The sequence below is a fragment of the Humulus lupulus genome, chromosome 1 (assembly GCF_963169125.1).
Source record: "Humulus lupulus chromosome 1, drHumLupu1.1, whole genome shotgun sequence".
NCBI classification, from domain to species: domain Eukaryota; kingdom Viridiplantae; phylum Streptophyta; class Magnoliopsida; order Rosales; family Cannabaceae; genus Humulus; species Humulus lupulus.
Genome location: NC_084793.1, coordinates 284,217,589 through 284,245,540, shown reverse-complemented (window position 1 = coordinate 284,245,540; position 27,952 = coordinate 284,217,589). Strand labels below are relative to the sequence as shown.

At 32.2% G+C, this 27,952-nt stretch overlaps 2 protein-coding genes and 1 long non-coding RNA gene across 3 annotated transcripts; all 3 read left to right on the top strand.

Annotated features, from left to right (window-relative positions):
- The first annotated feature begins 9,131 nt into the window (after positions 1–9,131).
- Positions 9,132–10,661, top strand: LOC133778398 (uncharacterized). The gene is made up of 2 exons (XM_062218308.1): positions 9,132–10,120; positions 10,310–10,661. The coding sequence occupies exons 1-2, from the start codon at positions 9,132–9,134 to the stop codon at positions 10,659–10,661; spliced, it is 1,341 nt and encodes a 446-aa protein (XP_062074292.1).
- Positions 10,662–10,986: 325 nt separating this feature from the next.
- On the top strand, positions 10,987–12,468 carry LOC133778392 (uncharacterized). Its single transcript, XM_062218296.1, has one exon. It carries the CDS (start codon positions 10,987–10,989, stop codon positions 12,466–12,468), a length of 1,482 nt encoding a protein of 493 aa, XP_062074280.1.
- Positions 12,469–20,100: 7,632 nt separating this feature from the next.
- LOC133777869 (uncharacterized) lies at positions 20,101–26,247 on the top strand. Its single transcript, XR_009868894.1, has 3 exons — positions 20,101–20,451; positions 25,218–25,341; positions 26,171–26,247. It is a non-coding gene; the product is annotated as an uncharacterized LOC133777869 (long non-coding RNA).
- The last annotated feature ends 1,705 nt before the right edge of the window (positions 26,248–27,952 follow it).

The following is a 27,952-nucleotide window of genomic DNA, read 5'->3' as shown; positions in this document are numbered from 1 at the left end:
ACAAAATATATATACTGAGTTGAAAAATAATATACCATCAAAACTTACAAAATTATTACTCAAAAATGTATATACTATGCTAACAAAGTTATATACTACCATTAATATATATACCATGATACAAAATTATATACTACCACTATGTATAATAAAATAGAAATTAAATATCACAAAAAAAAAATTATATACCATACCACAAAAAACATATACACTAATTGAAAAATAATATACTAACAACCTATAAAAAACTTAAAAAATCAATATAACTTTTAAATAAAAACTAATTAAACAAAACTAATATACATATACCATTATATTAAAGTCATACAGTCCTAAATAAATAAATAAATTATAAAAAAGGGTAATTTAGGTAATCAACAATGTAAAAATGTCATTTATCTACAATTTAAAAAATGAGGACATTAGCTTCTTGATGACTTTATTTTGGGCTATTTCTTATAATTTCTCCAAAAAATATGATATTTTTGTAAAAAAAATTACATGTATATTGGTATTTTTCAAAATTAGGGACCTTTTGTATAAAAAAAATAATGACATTTTAAAAAATGGAGTCTTTTTAATTAGAGGCCTTAGACAAAGCTCTAGCCTGCTTGTGCCAGGACCGGCCCTCAATACATATTACAAAAAGTTTGAACAATATAATGATTTATTATCATGTTGATCTTGAGTACAAAAATTAAAGGCGCAAATGATTAGAAAGGTTGATACGCAGTGAAGGACTTCGTACCATTAAAACAAGATTTAATTTTTTTTTTTTGAAGAAACTCTTATCAAGTGCACTTCAACATGGCATTCCTAAACGCCAAAGCCAAATGCACGATGGACTCACAACTTGTAAGCTTGAGTTCAAGATTATTGGAAGAGTTTAGGCATAGATAAGAAAAGAATATTTTGTTTCTTGACAATCATAGTGGCTTACACATTCTTAAGAATGTCTGATAAGTATCAAATTTGTATATTTTTAATTAATTATTCTTCTATGAATATGTACTTGATCATTTATTTATATGTTTAATTCATTTATTTTGTGTTTTTAGGATTTTCAAGACATTTAGGTGAAAAATAATGAATTTGAGATGTTTTACAAGCAATGATTAAGCTTGGCATTACAAGCCTGAAACTTCACACTTCATTTTGACAATGTTCTAATAATCTTTTTGGAATTTTTCTAGAAATATAAGTTTTAGATCGTTTTCCATAGCTTTTTAAATAGTATAATCACTACAAGAAATATACTTTTTAGCGGCGACAATAAGTCGCCCTTAATAATTCTCATATTAGTGGCGACAAAGCATGGTCGTCCCTGATGTATCATCGGATATATTTTTTAATTTAAAATATTATTAGCGGTGACATATGGAATATTAGGCCCCTAATAGTCGCCACATGTTAAAAATTTTATTAGGGTGACTATTATGGGCGACACGTGTCGCCCCTAATATTACACGATATACAGCAAAGCCCCATGAGTTTTTGCCATAAACTCACATCTCTCCCCCTCTCCTCATTCTCTGCCACCCTAGCCCACCCTCTCGCCCTCCCTCTCCCTCTCCCTCCCTATTTCTCTCGAGCTCTCTCTCTCTCACCTCGCCCAGCCCGCGCCGCCCATCCCTGTTGCTGCCCCACCCCGCGCTGCCCCTATCCCTCTCCCACTCGGTATGTCTATATATATTTGAAATTATATATGTTTTTATTTTATATATATTGTTTTGTTTATTTAGTTTTAAATATATGTGTATATATAAATATGTGGCTGTGTGTATATATGTGTGTGTATAAATATATATATGTATGTGTGGCTGTATATATGTATATATGTTTGTATTTATTTATTTGTATGTGTAAATATATATATAATATTTCTGGTTATTTTTTATTTTCTTATGTGTGTATTTATATATATGTGTATTTGTTTATATATATATATATTTATATGTATACGTATGTGTGTGACCGTGTGTGTTTGTGTATGTATTTGATTATATATCATTGCATGTTTATGTATATATATATACACACGTATGTGTATTGATATATGTGTGTGTTTATGTGTACGTATTTATATATATGGAAGACTTCTCAATGGTTACTACCCACAGATGAGTACTAATAATTATGATGATGTGGCAACATAGTGACTTGATATAGCAAGTCACCAACAAGTAAATAATTTTTTTCTACATTAATTTTGAATTTATTTATTTTACTTTTGCCATAATTTATGTTGTTTCCAACCAATGAGAGATATTAACTATATTTAGAAATTGACATGCATTTGAAAAATGAAAATTTTACAATATTATATTTTCATAAGAAATACACGTTTTTCATCAAGTAACCCTTTAAAAATTTTGAAAAAATCAAAATTTATTTTTAGAAATCTTAATTAACAACTATAAATATGGACTATTGATCTTAATCCAATGATTAATATTAAAGTAACCATCCATAGGCAGTAACCATTAAGAGTGCACCCTTATATATATATATGTTTATATATATGACAATTTTTCTATAGGGGTTTCACTTTAAGCTCTACTAGTGAGGCTCTCAGTGTTCTCGACCCGTGAAAAATTTTTGGAGCAATTTTTTTTTATGACCATGTATATTGTAGCTATTTGGAGCATCCTAAAATTTTTTAGAAAATTCTGAATAGTTTACAGTACCGAAAGCTAAGTTCAAACATGTTGTTACACGCGTGACTAATTTTTTTTATGCACGTGGAAATCAACATGTTTGAACCTAGTTTTCGGTACTATAAAATATTCAGAATTTTCTAAAAATTTGCACGATGCTCTAAACAACACGATCATTAAAAAAAATCGTGTCGAAAACTGTTCACGGATCGAGAATACTGAAGAGCCCCACCGGTAGGACTTAAAGTGAAGCCCCTACATGAAAATTGTCATATATATATTTGTGTATGTTTGACACTATGTGTGTTTATATATATATATATATATGTGAGGAGTATATATAATATATGTTTTATGTATTATAATTTAATTTTGTTTTACTAACTTTGTTTTCTTTTTAGGAGAAAATAAATTGGTGTAATTTTTGCAGTCTTTTCTTTTGGAGTCTTTTATTAATTGGTATGTGTACCTTATTGTTTGTCTTATTATTATTATTATTATTATTATTGTTCTTGTTGTTGTTGTTGTTGTCCATATTGTACTATTGTTAGAGGAGTTTGAATATCTTAAATATTCATCCATAGCGAAGTAGGTTCTGAGATACATATTGTGTGTTGCGGTGATAACGAAATGTTATGAACTTGTATGTATTAGTGAAGTAGGTTCTGTGAAATTTTTGTATGCTGCGGAGATATAAGTAAGAAACTTATTGTGTGCTGTTTGAATTATTTTTTTAACTGTTTATAGGGGAGATGCGGCCCATTTTTTTGTAGATTTATAGGGTCAGGATAGGGATGTAGGGTCTTTACAGGGTTGGGGATCGGGATAAGGTCTTTCTATGGTTAGAATATGGTCTTTATAGGGTCGGGATAAGCGAGATCAGGGGTCGAGATAAGGTCTTTATAGGGACGGGATAAGGTCGGGGGTCGAGATATGGTCCTTATAGGGTCGGGATAAGGTCGGGGGTCGAGATAGGGTCTTTATAAGGTCAGGATAGGGTCGGGGTCGAGATTGGGTCGAGATATGATCTTTATAGGGTTGGGGGTCGGGATAGGTCTTTATAGGGTAGGGATATGGTCTTTATAAGGTTGGGATATGGTTCATAGGGTCGAGATAATGTCGAGGGTCGAGATATAGTATTTATAGGGTCGGGATATGGTTCATAGGGTCAGGATAATGTCGGTGGTCGGGATAGGATCTTTATCATGTCGGGGGTCGAGATAGGGTGGGGATAGGTCTTAATAGGGTCAGGATAAGGTCTTTTAGGGTCCGGATAGGGTTCACAGGGTCGGGATAATGTCGGGGGTCGGGATAGGGTATGATGGTTATTATTGTTATTATTTCTAATAACAAAAAAATTGTTATTATTTCTAATAATGAAAAGTCATAGACCTAGTGGATTCCTTTGGGATAGTAATTCTAGTTAATGTATTCATCTAGTATTCCTCATTTTTTTCAAGATATTTCTTCAAATAATTTGAAAAAGTGGGGAGTACTAGATGTCTTATTTTATTTCATTTTAACTTTTTTGATAAAAGAAAATAAAATTGGTAAACATGCTCACCAACCAACTCAACTAATTGACTTAATTAATATTTTAAAATTGTATGTTCTTATATGTATCGTATATGGCGATTGATAAGAGTTGGACGAAATTGAGAAATCGTGCATGTGATGCTTATTGGATTGATCTCCAAAATTTCATGAATATGGCATCACAACACAAAGATTGTGACGGGAGAATAAGATGTCAATGCATCAGATGAATGAATCTTAGACTTCAAACTTTGGATGTCGTCCAAGCACATATATTCGATCGGGGTTTCCAACAGAGTTATGAACAGTGTATTTACCATGGGGAAGTCGAGGAAGATGTTGATGATGAAGGGGTGGGTGAGAATGAGCCCGTAGATGAGATGCGAGATATCATTGAAGATTTCCTTTTACCGAACAATGCTGAAGAAGCTAACAGTGGAATTGGTCAGTACTATGACGAGTTATTCAACGAGATTGAAGCTAAGTTGTATCCGGGCTGTGATTGGATATCATCGCTGAACTTTTTAGCTAAGTTGATGCACTTGAAAGTGAGGGGGAAGATACCGAACAACACATTTGATGAATTGTTGAAGTAATTAAAGTTTGCATTTCCTAAGGAAAACAAAATTCCAACATTCTACTACGAGGCTAAAAAAAACTGAGTAAATTAGGGTTAGGATACCAATCAATACATGTGTAGATATGGTTGTTGTTCATTTTTTGATGAGCATGCATCTAAAGATTCATGTCTGTTGTGCGGGAGTAGCAGGTGGATAAATGAGAAGAATAAAGGGAAAAAGGTTCCGCATAAGGTGATGCGTTATTTTCCGTTGATTCCCTGATTAAAAAGATTGTACAGTTCAAGGCATACAGTGGAAGAGATGCTATGACATCATACTGGGATATCGAAAGAAGAGGGGATGATGCGTCATCCGGTTGATGGGTTAACATGGAAGAATTTTGATGCCAAACATCCTGATTTTGCAAGAGATCCTAGAAATGTTCATCTGGGCTTGGCTGCCAATGGGCTTAATCCATTTGGCGACATGAGTTTATCATACATCATGTGGCCTATTGTCTGACGAACTATAATCTGCCACCCTGGCTTTGTATGAAGGACCATTATTTTATACTGACTCTTCTTATTCCTGGGCCAAAATCACTAGGTAAGGACATGGATGTATATTTTAGGCCATTGGTGGATGAGTTGAAAGAGTTTTGGATTAACGGGGTGGAAACTAGGGATGGTAGAAACAACAACATGTTCAAGATGCGTGCGACCCTTTTGTGGATGGTGAACGATTTTCCTGCTCGAAGTAGTTTGTCTGGTGGAGTGGTTAGGGTTACAAGGCTTGTCCTACATGCAACGAAGACACATCCTCTATTCGAGTGATTGGTAAGACATTGGTCATAGACGATTCTTGACCAGTAATCATCGGTGGAGAAAGGACACTCAATTCAACGAAAGAGTTGAGAGAAGACATCCTCCAAGAAAGTTTACTTGTCAGGATATCTTAGATCAAGTTAATGCTCTACCACCTCAAGTCCCGGGGAAACATGAGAGGTTTGAAACGAAAAAGAGGTGCGAAGGATAGTAATTGGAGGGGAAAAACATCGTTTATGAACTTGACTACTGGAGTACAAACGAGGTTAAACACAACTTAGATGTTATGCATGTTGAGAAGAATGTATGTGACAGTGTCCTTGGTACTATCCTGGATAACGATAAGTCCAAACACACTACAAATGCAAGACATGATCTGAAGAATATGGGAGTTAGGGACGCATTGTGGATATATGAAGATCAGAATAAAAGTTAATGAAACCACATGCTCCTTACGTGTTGACTCCTGAAGATAGGCGAGAATTTCTTCAATTTCTAAAAGGTGTTAAACTGCGAGATGATTTTTTTTAACTTGAAGTAGAAAGTTACTGATAATGATTCAAATATCATTGGGTTGAAGTCACACGATTGTCATGTGATAATGCAACGATTACTTCCAGTGGGTACTTGCAAGTTTATTCCAGAATCTATATCAGGCACCATAATGGAACTATGCAATTTCTTCAGACAATTATGTTCACAGACCTTGAATGTAAATGATATGGAGAAAGCTCAAAGGGAGGTCATTCACATCTTATGCAAAATGGAGTTGCTTTTCCTCCAGCTTTTTTTGACATAATAATACATTTGGTCTTGCATTTTCCAAAAGAGGCTTTATTGGGTGGGCCGATATTTATGAGATGGATGTATCCTTTTGAAAGATACATGAAGAAATTAAAAAACTACGTCAGGAATAAAGCTCGTCCTGAAGGGTCCATAGCTGAAGGATATGTGGTAGAAGAGGCTTTAACATTTTGTTCCATGTATTTCAAAGGCGTGGAAACCAAATTTAATCGTCCGGATCGAAATGCAGATATAGTTTATATTCCATGCCACCTATCAGTGTTTTAATGTCAATATTGTCCATTGAGTAAGGGATTTCAAGTGCCTCTCGACGAAAAAACTTGGAATATAGTTGAGTGGTTCATACTAGAGAATTCTTATGAAATTGAAGTCTATATGGAGTAGGTAAATTTAATTATCTTTTTTTTATGTTGTTTTTAATGTAACATCTTCGAACTATAACACTATGTTAATCAAAAGCGAACACCTTCGTGAGATCAAATAGAGGGATCCATTGGGCGATCATAACCTTTTGCACAAAAAAGAGTTTCGTTCCTGGTTTCACGAGAAGGTAATTTATACCTACGACATTATTTGTTGTTAGATTGAAATATAAGTTTCTTATTATAATATGCTTTAGTATATTTAGATAAATGACTTGCAGCAACTCAGGCCATTAGAGAATGGGGATGAGTTGCTCGCTTTGGCATCTGGGTATGATCTTTTGGCGTACTCCTTTCAAGCATGTATAGTGAATGGTGTTCGATATGTTACACACATTCGAGATCAAAATCGTATTACACAAAATAGTGGAGTGTGTGTTGCTAGGATAAAATGTTTTAACTATTATGGACAACTTGAAGAGATATTGGAGGTATCTTATATTGGTGTATATTCAGTGGTATTGTTTCGATGTAAATGGTTCAACACGGACCCAAAAAAAAAGAAAACAATTATTGAAAATGTCACCAATATAAATGTGAGCAGTGAATGGTATAAAGATGAGCCGTACATACTTGCTAGCCAAGCTAAACAAGTTTTCTATCTCGATGATCTACTTAGAGGTCAAGCTTGGAAAGTTGTTGAAGAAGTGAATCATAGGCAAGTTTGGGATATTCCAAACAGTTTTGATTAGATTGCTAATATTGATGTTGTACATGACACAAACTCATCCAATTCCATATTGACTGTTGAGCTTGGGGAGTTGGTTGTTCAACAATCTAATCAACTAGCAACATTCATAGGCATCGTCCCTCGACCTTATTCGACTGCTCAAGATACCGATGATTGTATTAATGATGATGAAGAAGTCGAAGACGTAGAAGAAGCCGATGATGAGGATGATTTACTTGTTGACCTTAGTGATGATGATAATACCAATCATGTTTCACCAATAGATGTTAATTTGATAAGTGATGACACTGACTATTGTACTTAGTTCTTCTATCTACATAAGAAAAACTTTATATTTAAATAATTATATATCATAAATGTTGAATGATTTATAAAATTATGGATTTGTTATGTTGTGAATTTGTAATCAGAAATGTTAAATAATAATTTTGTGGTGATTACAACTATATATTCATAAATAATATATATTTGATATTCATAATAACAAACAAATTTGGTCATATTTAGTTTAAAGATGTTAGCAAATGTAGCTTCATACCATGGTGGAGATGGTGGTGGTCAAGATCCATCAGATCCTACTACGATCCCATCCAGTTGTGAGTCAGGTATTTATGGAGGGCGCCGAGAGTTGAGATGTTTTATATATTATTGTATTTAACAATAACTTTTAATTAATAAATTATTGTATGGATATTTAATTTGGATAATATTATATTATTGGATTGCTTTTTGAATAAATTATTAATTTTATGCATATTTAATTTTAGTATTATTATTTTTATGCATATTTAATATTAGTATTATTATTTTTATGCATATTTAATTTTGATATTATAAATTAAAATATATTATTTTAATAATTTTTTATTATATAAAAGTATTAGGGGCGACAAAAGTCGCCCTTAATAATATCAAAGTCGCCGCTAATATTATATTATTAGGGGCGACATTCAATTTAATAGAGGCGAAAATATCGCTACTAATACTATTTATTAGGGGCAACAATTTTGTCGCCGCTAATAATCAACTTTAGTGTCAAAATATTAGCAGTGACACTTCAGCGGCGACATGTTGCCACTTTATTAAGGGCGACATTCGTCGCCCCTAAAGACCCTTTTTGTTGTAGTGAATTTTGAGTTATATCAAGGAAGTTGTGATTAAATTACCGTCAGTGGCTGCAGCTGAAGAAAATCTCGGTTGCTTAGGAAATTGAAGAGAAGAAGGTAGCGACTCTAGGCCGAGGCGGGGAAATTTTAAGCCGCAGCCCAGGGACGATTTCTGTATTTTAAATTTTATTTTTAAATGCAATTAAGAGGGCTATAAAAATGGAGTTCCTGGCCCTGTTAAGGATGTGGAGGGGAGACTTGAAAAGGCAGGGATTGAGATCATTAGAGATGCTGCTGGTGGTACTCAGGATCTGGCTTTAACTCCTGGCTCTAATAATAAGGAGAATTGGGAAGTGCTTAAGAAAACAGGGATTTCACGAGGGAAAGGGAAGCTTATTAAAGTTGTTTTAGACAAGAAACATAATGCCTTTAAGGTACTTCAGGAACAGGGGAAAGGTGGAACAAGTGGGAATTTAAATGACTTGAAATTAGATGGATTGCTCCAATATACTTAGTTGGAATGTAAGGGGTATGAATAAAAGAGAAAAGCAATTAGCTATTTTGAATGTGTTAAGGATAAATAAAGTGGGAATTGGAGCTTTGTTGGAGAATAAGTTGAAGAAGGAAAAAATTGATGACATGATGATTAAACTGTTTTGTGGTTGGGATTACTACAGCAGTAGTAACTCTGAAGGTCGTATTTTAGTTCTTTGGTGGAAATCATTTACAAAGGTTCAGGTTCTTTTTGATCAACACCAATTGGTTCAATGTTCAATAAAAATCACAGGCATGCCGATGGAGTATTTGGTGACATTTGTCTATGGTCTCAACACTTTAGAAGAGAGATTGGAGTTGTGGAGGGGATTGTCTAGCATACATGTTATAAATAGACCTTGGTTGATTATGGGAGACTTTAATGCTGTTTTTAATTTTGATGAAAGAGTGGGAGGGAGGACTATTAGCGCTGCTGAATTAATTGATTCTAATGCCTGGCTTACCCATTCCCAGCTGGTTTCTATCAAGAGAATTGGTTCAAATTTTACTTGGTCCAATAAACAAGATGGAGAGGATAGGATTTATTCAAAGATAGATCACGTGTTCATTAATGAAGATTGGATTGATGCTCTGCCTCACTCTATTGCAGAATTTCATTGGGAGGCCTTTTCGGATCACTGTTACTGTCTCATAAAATCTCTCAAGATGGGATCGCTGGTCACTAAACCTTTCCGGTTCTTTAATTTCTGGACAACTCATAGAGGATTTAAGGAGGTGGTTCTAGACAATTGGAATAAACCTTTGGCAGCAAGGGGTCTGTTGGGTGTGACTACGAAAATTCTTAGATTAAAGCATGTTTTGAAATCCTTTAGTAGAGAGGAAATTGGAGATGTTGAACAGAGATATCACCAAGCTAAAGGAGACTATCAGCTGGCTCTCACTAGAGCTCAAGTTGCCCCATCTGATTTGGCTGCACAGGAGGCTGTAAAATCAGCAGCTATCCAATATCAAGATTATGCTGATAGGTACAGAAGTTTTTTAATTCAAAGGAGCAAAATAACTTGGTTGCAGAAGGGAGATGATAATAATGCATACTTTCATGCTTGCATCAAAAAAAGAAGAGAGGAGAATCGTATTGTCTCCTTTCTGAATGAGTGAGGGGATATTATTGATGATTATGAGGCTGTGGTTCATCATTTTCTGAATCATTTCAGAGGCTACATGGGCAGCTCTAGTTCAGCTAATGGTTCATTTAATGTACAGTGTATGGAGTTTGGGACTTGTCTGGATATTGAGTTGCAGCTGCGGTTGACTAGGGACTTTGGGAAATTTGATATTAAGAAGGCTCTCCTAAGCATTCCAAGCGTTAAAAGCCTAGGGCCGGATGGAATTGGGTCTGAATTTTATAAAACAATGTGGCTGGATATTGGGGATAGTATATCAGATGCGGTTCTGGGATTCTTTCGAGATGGCAAAATTCCTGAGGCTCTCAATGAAACAGCGCTTGCTTTGGTTCCTAAAACTGATTCACCTAGCCGAGTAGTCAACTACAGGCCCATAGCTTGATGCAACACATTATATAAGTGCATCTCAAAAATGATTTGCAGTAGACTTTCAGAGGTTCTCCCTCATTTGATAAGTCAAAACCAAGGTGCATTTGTTAGAGGGAGATCGTTAGCACATAATATACTTATATTTCAAGACTTGATTAAGAACTACAATAGAAGGAATTCTTCCCCAAGATGTTCTCTAAAGATTGACTTGAGCAAGGCCTATGACACAGTAGATTGGTGCTTTCTAGAGAGATTACTGATTGGTTTTTGATTCCCTAACCGATTCATTCATTGGGTGATGGTTTGTCTTTGTGGCACCTCTTATGTCCTTATGCTGAATGGTAGAATGCAGGGGGGGGTTTAGGGGTGTTAAGGGTCTTCGCCAGGGGGACCCTATATCTCCTTTGCTATTTGTTTTGATTATGGAATATCTTACGAGGTTGCTTCAACTAGGTGCTCAACAACATGAGTTTAGATATCACCCTCTGTGTAAAGGCCTTAAGATCATAAATCTTTGCTTTGCTGATGACTTAGTGATATTTTGCAAAGCTAATAGTGGCTCAGTTCAGGTGGTTAAGCAGGTGTTTGAGGAGTTTTGTAACAGCACTAGTCTGAAGGCTAACATCAGTAAATCTCAAGTGTTTTTTGGAGGGGTTTCGACTGTTGTTAAGAACCAGCTTCTTCAGATAGTTCAGCTTGATGAGGGAACTTTCCCTCTTAAGTATCTGGGGATCCCTATGCGGCCAACTAAATGGAAAATGGCTGACTGTGGTGAGATTCTTAAAAAAATCAAGCTTAGACTTCACACCTGGGCTAGTAGACATTTATCATATGCAGGGCGGACTCAATTGATCACTTCTGTTCTGTTGGGGCTGTGCAATTATTGGATGAACATATTCTTGCTCCCTCAAAGCATTGTCAAAGAAGTAGATAAACTTTGCTTGTGGTTTCTTTGGGGAAATAATGGTACAAGAAGTAATTTTCATCTCACTTCTTGGTCCTCAGTCTGTTTGCCGAAAAGATTTAGCAGGTTAGGTTTCGGTGAAGGAACCAAGTGGAACAAAGCAATGTTAGCCAAATATATCTGGGCTATTAATCATCAACCTGAAACTCTTTGGGTGAAATGGATCAACACAGTGTATTTAAAAGGCCAAAGCTTCTGGCAGTACAATCTTAAGGTGGATACCAGCTGGTATTGGCGCAAAATTTGTATGTTGCGTGATGTGTTTACTCAAAAAGATATTGATGCAGCTGTTAGACATGGGAGATTTAAAGTTGGTGTGTTGTATATGAATTGCATCCAGCAAGACCCGATTAGGTACCATCATTTTGTCTGGAACAGAACTAGTGTGCCTAAGCATAGATTTATCACTTGGCAAGCGGTGAATGGGAAGTTATTAACTCGAGACCATCTGCATAGAGTGCTTATGCAGCTTCATAGCCTCCTCTGCCCAGTATGTGAGCTTGAGATAGAAAATCATGAGCATCTTTTCTTTGACTGCAATTTTTCTCAGAAGATAGTCCAGCAAGTCCAACGATGGCTGGGGTGCACTTGGCCTTTGAATTTCAGTGATTGGTCTCGGTGGATTGAAAATATGAGGAGAGATGTTATAGCTGCGCTTGTGGCGGCTATCTTCTCAGCGATGGTGTATTACATTTGGTATAATCGTAATTCTTGTTATGTTAATCACTTTTCTTATAGTGTCAATTGTATAGTTGATATGATTAAAAAGGACATTAGCTACAGATGTAATTGCTTTACTCAAAGGAAGTTGACAGGCAAAGAGTTGGTTTTTGTGAGGAAATTATCTTCTATGTAATGTTGTTGTTCCCTTCTCAGTGAAGGTTTTGGCTTGTAATTTGTCTGTGATTAATAAAGTTTTTCTTTCTTGATAAAAAAAAATGGAAATTCTAAATTAACTTTTAATTATGTTTTTGAGAGACTAAAACTCAGAGAGAAGGAGAATTGTTCATCATCTACATCAACATTGTAGTTTTTTTTTCTTCTTCTTAAACTCTATTATTTTAAATTATGATTTTGATTATGTTTGAGATTACAGAGTAGTTTCTCTATAGGTTAAGGGTTATATCAAAACCCTAGACATGAGTTCTTGATTTCAATGATGATTATTATTTTACTTATTCCTTGATATTGAATTGCTTATATTCTTCTATGCTTCATTTTATGATTATTTTTTTAATATTGTTTAGAGTGCCCCTAAATAAGATTTTGCTTTAGTCTACTATCATCTTAGGGTATCCATTCACATATTCCTTTAGAACTTTAGGTTTTTGTGATAATTTGCAATTAAGGATAATGTCAAGGTGCTTTTAATTGTGATAAAGAATACAAAGTAGGTTAAATGAATTGTACGCTTGTTGGATTTTTTGTATAGATTAACTCATCTCCATAGAAATTAATGTTTTTGCTAGATTAAATGTAAGGTGATTGTCATTAGGTTGTTTAGTAAAAAGAATTTATTAAGAGCATTTCGCTTTAATAAAGTAAACTAGAGAGATTTGAGATAATGACTGCTTATGTGTTATCTGCAGGGTTAATAGTTTAATTTGAAATATAGTAATCAATGTTTCTTAAAATTGTTATTATTAGTTCAATTGCTTCATTCATTGTTTTATGTTATTTTTATTTTGAAACTTTAAAATCCCATTTTTCATTATTGTTTCTAATTTCCAATAATTAATTGAATAATAGTTATCGTGGTTCAATCTTTATTTGCCGCTATTCTAAAGTAGTTGAAAAAATTAAGAAATAAAATATAATTAAATTTGGTACGACTAACGACACACACCAAGGTAAAAAGAATTAGGATTTCAGTATCACTCAATTTGAGAACTTGTCAAAGATTAAATTATATACTAGGTACAAACAACGTGTAATGCACGTTTGTTTAGTTTTATTTAGAAAATTTATTAATTATTTTTATTATATTTTTTATGATTTCAATATAATTTTTTAAAAATAACATACTATATATATATAAAATGACATAAAAACATATTTTAAAAAATAAACCAATATATAATATTTATTATGTGTATTTATAATATGTTTTTGTTACTTAATATGAATATATATTTATATAAGTTAGATTAAGTAATAAAAAAGTGACATGTTTTATTTTTAAATATAAATGATCATTTAAAAAAAAAAATTAGGATTATGTATTAAATATTATTACAATAATGATTTTTTATAACATTTGATTTTATATTAATATAACTATTAAATATCTAATCTTGTATTAAAAAATTATTATAATAATGATATTTTATACTATTTGAATTTATATTAATATAATTACTAAAAAATTATTCCACCAAAATTTTATAAAAATTAAGAATGTGTAGTATTATTATTAAATATCTAGTCTTGTGTTACATATTATTATAGTAATGATATTGTATAAAATTTTAATTTATATTAATATAATTATCAAATATCTAGCTTTGTATTAAATATTATAATAATGACAATATTTCATAATATTTGAATTTATATGTAGAGTCCAAGAACTTTACTTAGCTAGTTAGATAGTAGTAGTAATAGTAATAGCTAGTAGTAGTTGTAGTATGTTTATGACTGTGGATTTTGGTTCAAGCCGGGACTTAGTTGGACACTCGTAGTAACACTTGTAGATTTTATAAGTTTAACTTATAGTTTAAGAATATTAATTATAACATAAGGTTTGATTTTAATATTACTGGTTATTAATATGACAATTATTATAACATAATGTTTAGATAGAGCCAATAGGATTATGACATTTGTCATATGCATGATAATTAAGGAATTGTTATTTTAATGATAAAATAAGCGAAATATAAGACTTAGTTTTCATCAGAATCTGTTAGGAGTATGACATTTGTCACAATTTTATTTATTTGTGGATTAGGTTGTAAATAATTTTTTCGTAATTTTAGGGTATTGTAACTTCTAACATATTTTTGACCAAGTTATGTTATGAATTTCAAAAAATAGTATTTCTAGAAAGTTGTAGATAATTGAATTAGCTTTCTAATGGTATAAAGAGAGTCTAAATCGGAGTCCTACAGCTCTAGATATGTTGATTTTACTGCATATGAGTTTAGAGTTACGAGATTTATGGAGTTAGAAGTTAGGATTCTATTTGTTTTTATTATTTTTGTTTTAAAAATCAAGTTTTGACTCCTTAAACCTCTCTCTGAAAAATTTGACCAAGTCTTAAGCCTTTGGCTGAATAATATTCAAATATTTTCAATTAAATTAATTATTTTTATTCAAAGCCAAAAAGAAGATTTTTATACCTAGAACTCTATAAATAGGACTTAGCACCAGGGCTTTTCATTCATTCTTCAAGCATTGATCAGAGCCTTCCAGGTGCTAGTGAGACTATAGAGCGGTAAACACTTGGTGTTGGGGTTATAAGCTTAATCATTATAAGCTTAATAAACACTTGGGAAGTAAGGTTATAGTGTATTTCGGTTTCGAGGTATAGTTCGGTCATAGAAGCATTCAAGGTATTCCTAATTCTAGTTCCTTTCTGTATTGATTCTTATAGTTCTTCTCTACTCAAATCCTAACTCAGTCTTTTCTATTCTTGGTTAGGCATCTAAGTTCTTGAACTTGAGGTTATTGTTGGTAAGTATCTTTTCGATGGTGTAGTTCATTCTTTTCATCTCTTTTCCTTAGTACACTCACCTCTCTATTATGGTTTTTAGGAGTGTTCCAAAGTCCCGATCTTGTTCCCACATCTCGGTTTTTGGTAAGGAAAATAGGGTAGATTTGTATGCTTTTATGTTGTTGATATATGTTTATGTTGTAAGTATGATATGTTTTTAGTTGTTGGATTGTTTAGATAACAATCACATAATTTGTTTAGATAACAAATAAATAACTTGTTTAGATAACAAGTCCCAGTAGTAGATTTCTTGGGCATATGATTGTTTAGATAACGAGCCCCATGAATTTATGTGACATGTTTAGATAACTAGCCCCGTAAATTTATGGGCATATGATTGCTTAGCTAGCAAGTCCCAAAAAGTATGATGACCATTGTAATAGATGTTGTATTTATATAGTCATATGATTATAGTTTACAGTTTATAGTTTATAGTTTATAGTTTATAGTTTATGTGTATGTATATGTATATGTTTCATGCTTGTAGTAGATTTTCCTTGCTCGGCATTAGGCTCATTCCTTTATGTTTTATATGTGCAGTAAAATAGTTTTGGCGGCGGGAAGGTTCTTAGCAGCTTGGGGATGTGTATTGAGGCATGATGGAATCGGTGGACTACGCGTACGATTTGAGGATGAAGTTTTTTTTTTAGTCTTTTAGTTATGATTTCTATGTATTATTTTTCCACACTTAATTTTGTAACCAATTTATTTAAGTTATGTTTTGTTTTATTTTCAAAACAATGGGATACCATATCCTAAATGAATTTTTATGTATTTAACATTTACTTTACAGTTTTTAAATAAAGTTATGGTTATTGCATATGTACGTTTTCTTAACATTAGTATAGTAGTTATTAATGGTCCAAAGTCTAGAATAGTTGGGTCGTTACATTATATTTATATAATTACTAAATATTTATTTTTGTCGTATTTTTTAATTAGTTTTAAAGGTATATTCCGTTAAATATTTGTAATATTTTGTTAAAGTTAACAACAAAAATCTATTAAAATAAGAAAAATTGTTAAATACACAATATATATATATATATTGTATTAAGGGACATCAATGATGTTAACACCACTTGATGCGGCATATGTTAATTGGTGCAATTTAATATCAAATTCTACATATTATAATTTAAAATAAAAAATGTGAGATTCAATATTAAATTATATCAATTGTCTAATATCAAATCAAATGGTATTGAGCACTATATGATACGCTATAACAATGATTTTTTTTTTATGTAAATGCTAACCTTGCATATATATATATATATATTTATACTAGGTAAAAGCAATATACAATGCATATTTACTTAGTTTAATTTAGAATATTTATTAATTTATTTTTATTATATTTTTTTAATTGTCATCTTAATTTTAAATAAATAAACAATTTCATATGTTATAAAAAATAACATAAATACATTTAGAAAAAATATTAAACCAAAACATTGTCTATAATTAAAAAAAAAAAAAAACATAATATTTATTTTTAAAAAAAATTATTAAACCAAAAATCATTTAAGTACACACTTTTTATATATAAAAGATATGTTGCATTCTAGTTTTAAAATTAAATATTTTTCTAATATTCTTTTAGAAAAAATGCGTATGAATTTCAATAAAAAAAATTATAAATTAAAACTATGAATTTAAATTGTTTATTTGATCAAATTTTAATTATGTAATTAAAAAAGTAATAAGGCCAATAAAAAGTTATATATAAATATATATTATTTAATTAATGGCTAGAGCAATTAAAATAAGTAATTTCTCATCAAAAAAATAAACGACAAAATAAGAAAAGTATATATATATATATGTCTTATTTCATTATTACATATATATTTGGATAAACAAAATACATTAAATGACAAAATAAATAATTAATAAATGAAAGAAAAGAATAAATCTAAGCACAATAATATTTTTCGGTTATAATTTTGAAAACATCATTGATAGAGTAATTTAAATACTTCAATAAGAAATTTTAAAATATGTTATGAGAAATTATTATGACTCATTTTTTTTGTTATATTATTTATAATAATACAATGTTAGATTAAATGAATGTGAAAAAATGAGTTTGTCACATTTTGTAACATAATTTGAGAGTTACAAATAAGTGGAACAAATGTGTGTGTCCAAATTTGTAACACTCTTTTGAGAGTTACATATCTTACAAAATCAGTAACCATTTGTAACTTCCAAAAGATCACCCAATAATGTGTAAAATGAGGGTTACACATTTCTAAATTGAATTTCATGAGCCATTATGTTATATGGTTGTTGGAGTGTGATTTTAACTCTCATTAGGTGTATGGAAGTTACAAAATCCGAAGGGGAAGAATTTGGACGTTTTTGTGGCAAAGTGCAAAAATTGGGAGGTTAAAAGCTTTAGCCCGCGTCCTAGGGCGCTGGCAGCCAAATCTCATTTTTGCATTTTCATCAATGTGAACGTTTGGAATACTTTAAGTAACTCCCAAATATACCCTTTAATTCCATAAACACCTAATTTAACATTAGTAACAACCAAGTGGTTTGTGTAATTTGACATTCAAATGGTGTCTCAAAACTCTATAAACAAAGACTATTTTGTCACTTGTGAATAGGAGTTTTTAATCCATTTTAGCACTTGGCTGAAAAACAAAAAATTTGATAATTCCAAAGAGCTATTTCCAAACTTGAGAGTCGCTTAGTGCTAAGGGAATATGGGTAATAAGGTTTTGGACAAAGGTTTCGAACCTTGTTCAAGTCTAGTGTTCCTCACTACTCTTCACTTGAGATGGTGTGAGTATTAAGAGTGTTCATCATTATTTTCTATTGTTCTTATCTCATTCTCTTGTTCTTCTTTGTTCTTATTTTATTTGTATTGTTATTGTCTTGAGTTTGTAATCTCATTCTCTTCTACTTCTTCATATATCTATTTTACTTGTATTTTGTGCATTAGAGTTGTAACTTTATTTTATCAATCCTATTGTCCCAATTGTATTCTAGTATTGAGTTGTAAATTTGGTTTCTATTATTCCATTGCAATATATATTCTCCAGCATTTTTCAATTTATATATTTTTTAAATATTTTTCTTATTTAGATAATTTTAAAACTAACGATGTTAAAATATATTAATAAAAAATGTTACATTTAATGAAAACAACAATTTACGTTAAACTTTTTATAAAAAAGTTAATAATAGTAATGTAAATTTTGCACTGAAATAATATAATTTTCACAATAGTGTATCCATTCCACTACGCTAATATATATATATATATATTAGGTACAAACAACGTGCAATGTACCTTTGCTTAGTTTTATTTAGAATATTTAATAATTATTTTTATTAAGTTTTTATAATTGTCATATAAATTTTACATAAATAAATAATATTATATGTCATGTTTTAAGATGCAATTTTAGTATTTTATTTGGCTTTGTGCGATATTATGTGGGTGTTTATTGTGTTTTCAGGATTAAGTGTGGTTATTAAGGAAATAGTTTGAAATTGGAGGAAAAGTGCTTAATTCTTGAAGAAACGGTATTAAACGGGCTAAGGAATGGAAACTGGGCGAAACCGAGGGTCAAATTGGTGATTTGGTGAAAAATTGGAATTAGAGCTGCAGCTCTAATGTGTAGAGCCACGATCCTAAGAGTTACAGAGAAGGGAAAAAGTAGCCAGAATTAGCGCCTAGGTTCCAGGGAGACAGAGCTGAGGCTCTATTAAAATGAGAATTAGAGCTACGGCGCTACCAAATTGAGTCGCGACGCTACATACTCCAGAGACGAAATCTAGAACTCGAAGCAACTTAGAGCTGCAGTGTTATCAGATGGAGCTGCGACGCCAGTCCGTACGGAAGCAAAATTTGGGGTATTTTTCAAGGGCAATTTTGTCTTTTCGCACATAGTTAATTAGGGATATAAAAGCTTTCTTAATGATGTTTTTAAAAGGGATTAACCCTAGCAGACGAAGATAAGCACATTGTGGAGGATTGCAAGTGGATTCAAAGAACTCATCATAGTTTTTCTTCTTGTTTACTTTTAATTTCTGTAATTTGGATTTTTTTTAATTCTTCTATGGTTATTATAAATTCTGTCATTAACTAAACTCTTTTTCTAGGGTTTTAATAGATTCTCTTGAAACTTTATTTTGAATTAATGCAAGTTTTATGATTTCTATTCTATCTTGTGATCTATTCGAATTTATGCTTAATGCTTGTGATTTAATGGCCATCTATTACATGATTTATATGATTTTGATTCAAAATCTGAGATGTGAGAATTGATTATGCTGTAATTGAATAGACATAGATTTTATTATAGGATGAGAGTACCTATTTGGTCTGTGTAGCTTTAGAATTGTCTTACTTAATGCCTGTCTTATGTTCATTTATCACAGAGATGTAAAAAATTAACATAAGGTTGTGACTTGTAAATCCTAGTACGAATATAAGTTACTTTTGTTGACTTGCTATCACGAGAGAGAATTGAATAATATAATTTGTGATATTGATATATAAAGTGGATGGTGGATGAAGTTATTGCCTTAGTTCATTTAATTGTTGAATTCTATTTCATTTGCTATCTATTATTCTTGCAATTACGTTCTTATTCCAATAGTTTTACTTAATTCTTACAATCAAATTATTGTTAACTAAATAGAATATTAGGATTAATTAGGAGTGAGCATCTAAACCGGCAAACCGTGGTGACCGACCACACCACATCGCACTTCACCGCAAACCGCGGTGTCAAAAGTGTAATGGTTCAGTATAGTTTGTATCTTAGCTAAACCGCGCGGTGCAGTGCGCGGTTTGGCGGTGTAAAATTTTGGTTTGCTCCGCACCGCATCGTATACTTACAAATATGTTAAAAAAAATTAAACTTTACATATATACCATTTTTTTAGTAACCCAATATGAAACTAGGAGCCCACTTAAATTAGAAGCCCACTTAAATTAGGGTATAGCCTTATTCTCTAACACATAATACACACAACAACTCTTTCCTCTATCATCTCGTCTGTGCCTCCTCCTCCCTATCACCATCTCTATCTCACACAGCAATCGTACAACTCAAGACCTCCGAACATTCGCTTCAAGATCTCCTTCAAACAACTCAGGTGAGTGTTTGAATATATGGTTGAGAAATTCTCTGTTACGTTCCTGGGTGGCTCTTCTTCTGCCAGAGCCATATTAAAAACTACCAAAGAAAATATATAGCTGAAGATGATCTCCATAAGCTATTGTTTTCCATTCTCTGTTTTCTATCCCATATGGCGTTTTTAGTGGGTTCTGGTTTGATGGGTTTAAAATTTGTATTCCTAGCTTTTTCATGGTCTTGTCCTTTCTTAATTTTATATCGTCAACAATTTGAACTATGTTACTTTCTTTATAATGGTTGTGCTTGATTATGAACTTGGTAACTCAGTCTCTGTTCTGTTCTATAATTTTCTTCTTTGGATTGAAAGAGTGATCTGATTCTCCTTTTTTTTTTTTTTTTTAATTAATGGCCAAAACAAGTAGTGCATTTTCATGGGTTCTGATTACAACACAGATATATATTTATAAGAAATTAAATAAATAAAGATACCCCACAATCTCTATCTCTCTATTTTTATTGTTCTTGCTGTTGTTATTTTTTTTATTTGTCTCTTATCATGGACTCGATGATTTTATTTTAGTTAGTGTATATCTATATCTCTTCTATATAATAACTCTGTAGATGACATAAATTCTTGGTTTTAAGGGTTTTTTTATTTTTTTAATGTTAACTTTAATAGAATATTTTTATATTTAACAGAATATTCTTATATTTAATGGTAGTTTGTGACTTAAATAAAATAAATAATTAAAAAAAATTAAAATATGATATTTTTTTGAGATATTTTATAATGATAATTATTTAAAAATAATAAATAATTAAACAAATTAAAATATGATATTTTTAAGATATTTTACAATGATAATTATTTTTAAATAATAAATAATTAAACAAATTAAAATATAATATTTTTAAGATAGTTTATAATGATAATTATTTAAAAAAATCATACGTTTTATAACTTAAATAAATTTTAATTAAACTTAAACTCACTTATTAGAATAATATCATATTAAACATATAATATAATCGACTATCAATTAGCAACAATTTAAAAAAAAAAACTAACAAAAAACTTAAATTTAAAATCAACGTACAATATTTAATCTCTTATTGTCACTCCCAAATTCAAAAATTAGAACAAACATAAATTTAAACAAAAATAAATAAATTATTTAATTAAAATAGGATATTTATTTCAAAATTTATATTACATTAATATAAATTTAATAAAAATAATTAATAAATTCTATAAATAAAACTAACCAAACGTATATATGCACGTTACTTGTATCTAGTATATATATATCAACTGATCAAGAACTACCATAATAATATATTATGGGATCTGTCATTGTTTGTTTATATAAAATTGAATATTCATATATCCACTTCACTCTATTATTTTGTTTGAAAAAAAAATACTCTAATTAAAGATATTTATGTATTTATTATCAAAGGGAGAGAGAAAGAGTAGCCAGTAGTGATGAGTATAGATCGTGTGTGTGTGTATATATACATATAACTCCTAATCTAGTCACTTATTATACAATTATTACATTAAAAAAATTACATAACAGAGCCCAAAAAAATATATTATACAAAAGTTACTATTTCTAGCACTAGCTTTATTTATTAAAGAAAAAAAATAGTTTTGAAAGATGTTATCATGTTAGCACTTAAATGTTAATCTTCATAACTAACATATAGTGTCAAATCTCTTTGCAGCACAAGCTTGTGATTATTTTTGGCAAGATTGGGTAATTTTTCATTTTGCTATTTGTTTTCTATATAATTTGTGTGGAGATTCAAACTTTTATGGTAATTATGTTTCGTGTTGCTATATAATCTCAGACAATTTTGTTGTTGTTGTTTTATATATGAACATAGATATTAGATGGAAATGGAAGATAGTAACACTAAGACAACATCATCATTGAAAACTCCATCAACCCAAAAAAGTAACAGTGATCAAGATTGTGCTACTGCTAGTTGTAAACCCCCATTGTCTACTAAGTCTAAAAGGAAACCTAGGCAACTATCTGAAGTTTGGGAACATTTTCATAGAAATGAGGATGATCCAAGTGACCCTAGGGTTGTTTGTAACTACTGTGATAAGGATTATGCTGGTCATAGTAGGAAAAATGGTACTAGTACCCTTTGGAACCATTTGAACAATCAGTGTAAAAAATATCTATATAGATTGGAGGATAAGAAGCAAAAGATTTTGACATTTCATAAGAAATGTGATGATGGTAGTGTGGGAGGAAGTAATCTTATAGCTGTAGAATTTAGTCAGTCGGAATGTAGGCGTGCATGTGCAAAGATGATTGTTATTGATGAATTGTCTTTTAGATTTGTGGGGCAAGAGGGTTTCAAATTATTTTGTAGTGTTGCATGTCCCAAATTTGTTTCCCCATCACAGTGGACAATTGCTAGGGATATCATGAATGTGTATAATGATGAGAAAAAAAAATAGAATGATTTTTTTGTTAAAAATTCACAAAGAGTCTCTCTCACCGCTGACACATGGACTTCCATTCAAAATGTATGCTACATGGTGTTGACATCGCACTTTATAGATCCTGAATGGAAAATGCAAAAGAGGATTTTAAATTTTTGTCAAATTCCTAATCATAAAGGGGAGACATTAGGAAAAGCAATTGAGGCATGTTTAAAACAATGGGGTATTTAGATGGTATTTGCTATAACTGTTGATAATGCATCTTCTAACAATGTGGCTATTAGTCATATTAAGAAGAGATTGCAAATTTGGAAGAGTGCCATTTGTGAAGGAGATTTTTTACATATGAGGTGTTCAACTCATATTTTAAACTTAATTGTGGGTGATGGTTTACGGGATTTGGATGATTCTATTGCAATGGTGCGTAATGCAGTTAGATATGTTAGAGCTTCTCCCTCTAGGCTAGCAAGATTTAAAACTTGTGTGAAAAATACTTGTAAAGTAGACAAGGCTCTTGCCTGCTTAGATGTACCTACTAGGTGGTGCTCTACCTATTTGATGTTGGACTATGCATTGAACTATGAAGAGGCTTTTAAATTGTTGGGAGAAGAAGATGAGTTTTACATGTGCTATTTCTTATAGAATGACAAAAATGGCAGGACACCTTTGGGTCCACCAATGTCTAAAGATTGGGAGAATTGTGCCATTTTTTGCAAGTTTTTGAAATATTTTATGATGCTGCACTCAAGTTTAGTGCTTCTTTGTTTATTACTTCAAATACCTATTTCCATGAGATGTGCTTAGTTCATGGGAGACTGATTAAATGGAGTTCTAGTAACAAATTAATTTTGAAGGATATGGCCTCTAAGATGAAGATTAAGTTTGATAAGTATTGGGGTAGTATAGAGAAACAAAATGTACTTTTGTATGTGGCTGTTGTTATGGATCCTAGGTACAAAATGAAATATGCCACATGTTGCTTGAAACAATTGTATGGTGAGGAACAAGTTAAGACGATCATGAGTTGTGTAAAGGTTTGTTTATCAAAGCTAATCTCTCATTATGCAAATGACCTCAAATTGAATTCCCAAGAAGTAACTAGTCAAGGAGGAACATCTTCTCAAGAGAAAATGAGAAAGATGGATTCTGATGATGAAGATTCTATTGACATGTTTGAATCTGAGTTTGAAAAAGAATATGATCAAGATGATGCTTTTGATATGAAAAATGAACTTGAAAGGTATCTAACAGAACGTAACGAGGATAGGAAGAATAAGAGCTTTGATATCTTGGAGTAGTGGAAAGTCAATTCATCAAAGTACCATATTCTTTCTGCCATTGCACGTGATGTTCTTGCTGTCCAAGTTTCAACTGTTGCCTCAGAATCTGCTTTTAGCACTGGAGGGAGGGTCCTTGATTGTTTTCGGATTTCTTTGAGCCCTTCTATGGTAGAAGCTTTGATATGCTCTCAAAATTGGTTAAGAAGTTCTTCATTGCCATTGGATATGACTCCAATGTTAGAAGAAATGATGTCATATGAAGATTTTGATTCAGGTTATATTTTGTATTCTTAACCTTTTTTTTAATATTTATATTTTATTTGTCTCATTTGTTTTGTCTTTTGATTTTGCAGATATTTCAGCCATATGTGAAGTTGTATCCCTTGATTAGGTGAAGTGAAGCAAGAGGGTTTCTTCCATGATGGTAGTTTAGTGGAGTGAAAAGAAGTTTATTATAACTTGTGATGTTTTGAGCTTAAGTTCCACGAGGGTTTTGAAAAGAAGTTCATGGGAGACTTGTATTTTTTTTTGTGTTGTTTTGAACTTAATTGATAACTTGTGATGTTGTTTAGAACTTATTAAGGATTTGTTATAAACTAAGGATTTAGTATTTTTTAATTTTAAATTTTGTTATGACATATTTTTTAACACACTTACACCGTGGAAAACCACCCAAACCACACTGCAAAAAATGGTCTGGTTTGGTGCAACCAAATCACATCGCATGGTGTGTTCTAGTTACTACACCACACTTGTGGCGTAGTGTATTAAAAAGTGTTCAAATCGCCCAAACCACACCGTGCACACCCCTAATATTAATGATTGGTACTTGGTAACAATCCTTGTGGGTTTGACCTTTCTTACATTATATTACTTGTTAAACGAACGTGTATACTTGCGTGTAGAAAATTTGTAACAAGTTTTTGGCGCCGTGCCAGGGGACTATTTTTACTATTAACAAGGAAATTAATTCTTTTTCTAATTTGGTTGTTTTTCTTTTATACCGTTCTAATCCTGGTTTTTCGCAATTTGTGATTTCAGGTGTTCAAGTAGTTTATGCGACGACAGGGATCAGAATCAAGGGTGTCTGTTGATCCTGAAATTGAGAAAACTTGTAGAAGAAATCGGAAACAGAAACGGTTAGAAAGAATGGCTCGGAATTAAGGTAACAGAGGGGAGGAAAATATTGCTCGTGACAATGTAACATTTCAAATTTCCTAATAAGGCTTAGTGTCTTGATTAGCGTACTGGGAGGGCAATAAATGATTTAATTTCATTATTAGGTGAATTAATTATAATATATGTGTATCATTAGTTGATTACTTGAGTTATACTATAATATGAATATATATATATATATGCATGTTTATGTGTATTAAATATGCATGTGAGCTCGTTCTTGTTAATAAGGGTGTATTTATAATATTGGCATGTTGATGCCATAAATGTAATTATGTGTGTGTGTTATGACTCAGACCACATCATTATGTGGGTAAATTTGCGATATTGGGCTCAAGGCGGTCCAAGTGAGCGGATTAGCAGAATAGTCACAACAGGGTCAAATACCTGGCTTGGGGTGAGCCTAGGGGTATTTTGGGAATGTATTGTGTATTCAAGGTTGATCGGGTAACAAGTAGTTATTTAGCGATTATTTGGGTATACCAAGACTAATTGGGGATTTATAGGACTACTCGAGGAATTAGCTGGAATGTGGCAAATGATGGGTTTGCCCTTGGAGGCATTAAATGGCTAAGGATTGATTTAGGGGCACTCTTTGTAATGCCCCAAAATCCCTAATGCGGTTTAATGGCTGGATAAGTAGGTCGGGAGGGCCATAATTGTTTTATTACGCCATTAAATGATTATGCATGTATATGTGAATTATATTATAATAAGATGTTAAATGTATGCATGTGGGTCCAGAGGCTAGGTCTTGGTTCGGGAACCTTTGTTATTCATTTTATTGATGGAATCCCATATTTGGTTATGACTAGGTGGCCGCTAAGGAACTAAAAGTCAGATCATTCTCAAGGGTCGTTCTTTTACTCATTCTCGCTCGAATCAGAGGTAAGAAAACTACACCCTACGTATATGACATGCGTGGTTGTTATAAAGGCATGTTGATTGTTAAATGTGAACATTGATTGCATATTAAATGTTTAGCGAATCCTGCTTACTTGTGTATGGCACTAACTATTTAGAATCGACACTGGTCGCGTGTTACTGACCTAAGAGTCAGAAATGGCATAAGCGTCATGAACGCAGAGTCGATAAAAGATTAGATCTAATCAATATCAGCATTGAATGACCCAAATGAGCATTAATGCTGGACCGACCCTAAGGTTGATGAAAATTATAAGCGCTTGACTAGTCTATGACTAGTTACTCAGAGCCAGGGCCAAAGGCCTAGGTGACTGTTTTGTTACATGGCTAAGGGAGCGGTACCCAAATAATCGACTCGGTAGGTTTATGCTAGTGACTACTTCACCAAATACCTATCTCGTGTAAGCTAGTGAAAGGATCACTTATTTATAAAGCCCAGGTGACCCTATCATCACGTGGCTAATGGGAACGGAAACCACCTTAGTGACTTTTACAACTATCACTCCTTTATTATGGACTAAAAGTCTTGAATGGTTATTATGATCATCGTTTGATATTATATTCATGCAGTATTGAGTTTTCTTACTGGGCTTTGGCTCATGGGTGCTATGTGGTGCAGGTAAAGGGAAAGAAAAGCTCACCCAACCTTGAGTGGAAAGCTTAGGTGGTGATGTGTGCATATGCGACCGCTTGACCACCACGGCCAATGAGTTCTCAGGGGAACTAGGGGGTTTACCCTATTTTTGCCGCTTAGATTGGCGGGTTGTAAATTTTATAATGTAGTGACCATTTTGCATTGTAAATAACTTGTAAACGTTTTTATGGGCCCATGGACAGTTTTATGTTTTTAATAAAATACATCCTTCCCTTTTGATTGGTTTTTCATCTTAACCTGTTAATAGCACCTAGAAGCACGTTTTTAACCAAAGAACTTGGGTAGTGAGTTCAATTCACGATTCAAAGTTCACCATAACGGTCTTGGGGTAATTAGGGCGTTACAACTTGGTATCAGAGCGTGCCAAGGTTTAGGGTTCCTGTAGACTGGCTGGGCATGTACACTCACCACTGAAGACAAGCTCGACTCATGGTATGGTAACTATTTATGTAGTTATATGTATAACTGCTTAAATATATTATAAATTCTCTACCTGTTTACATGAGACACCATGTTAAGATTATGCCATGAATACTACATCTTCAGCAACCATGTGCTAAATAGTACTGAAATTGCTGGAACATACTTATTAGTATTGTTGATTGTGAATTATTATTGGATACATGTTAAGTGTTAAATGCTATAATCATGTATCTATTTTTATATTGGTATGACTGTGGAATATGATAGTTATTTGCTTGTTCTTGGACCGTAAGGCGGCAAGAGGTTTCGTTATCACTACCTGACTGGCCGTATTGACTATTGTTTCAGCAAGGTATAAGTTGATAAGAATGAATCCAGGATAGACAGATACGTCAGCTGGCTAGAGTGATCAAGGCCAGAATAATAGTAATCAGGGTCAAGAGAATGACCAGGGTCAGATTCCACAGCCAGCTCCTGCAAACTGGCAGAAGTTATTTAATGATCTGCAGGCAACAGTGTTAAGGCAAGAAGAAGAACTCCGCCTCCTAAGACAACAGTAAACTCCTGTAGTGGCTAGTGTATCTGAGGTACCTCC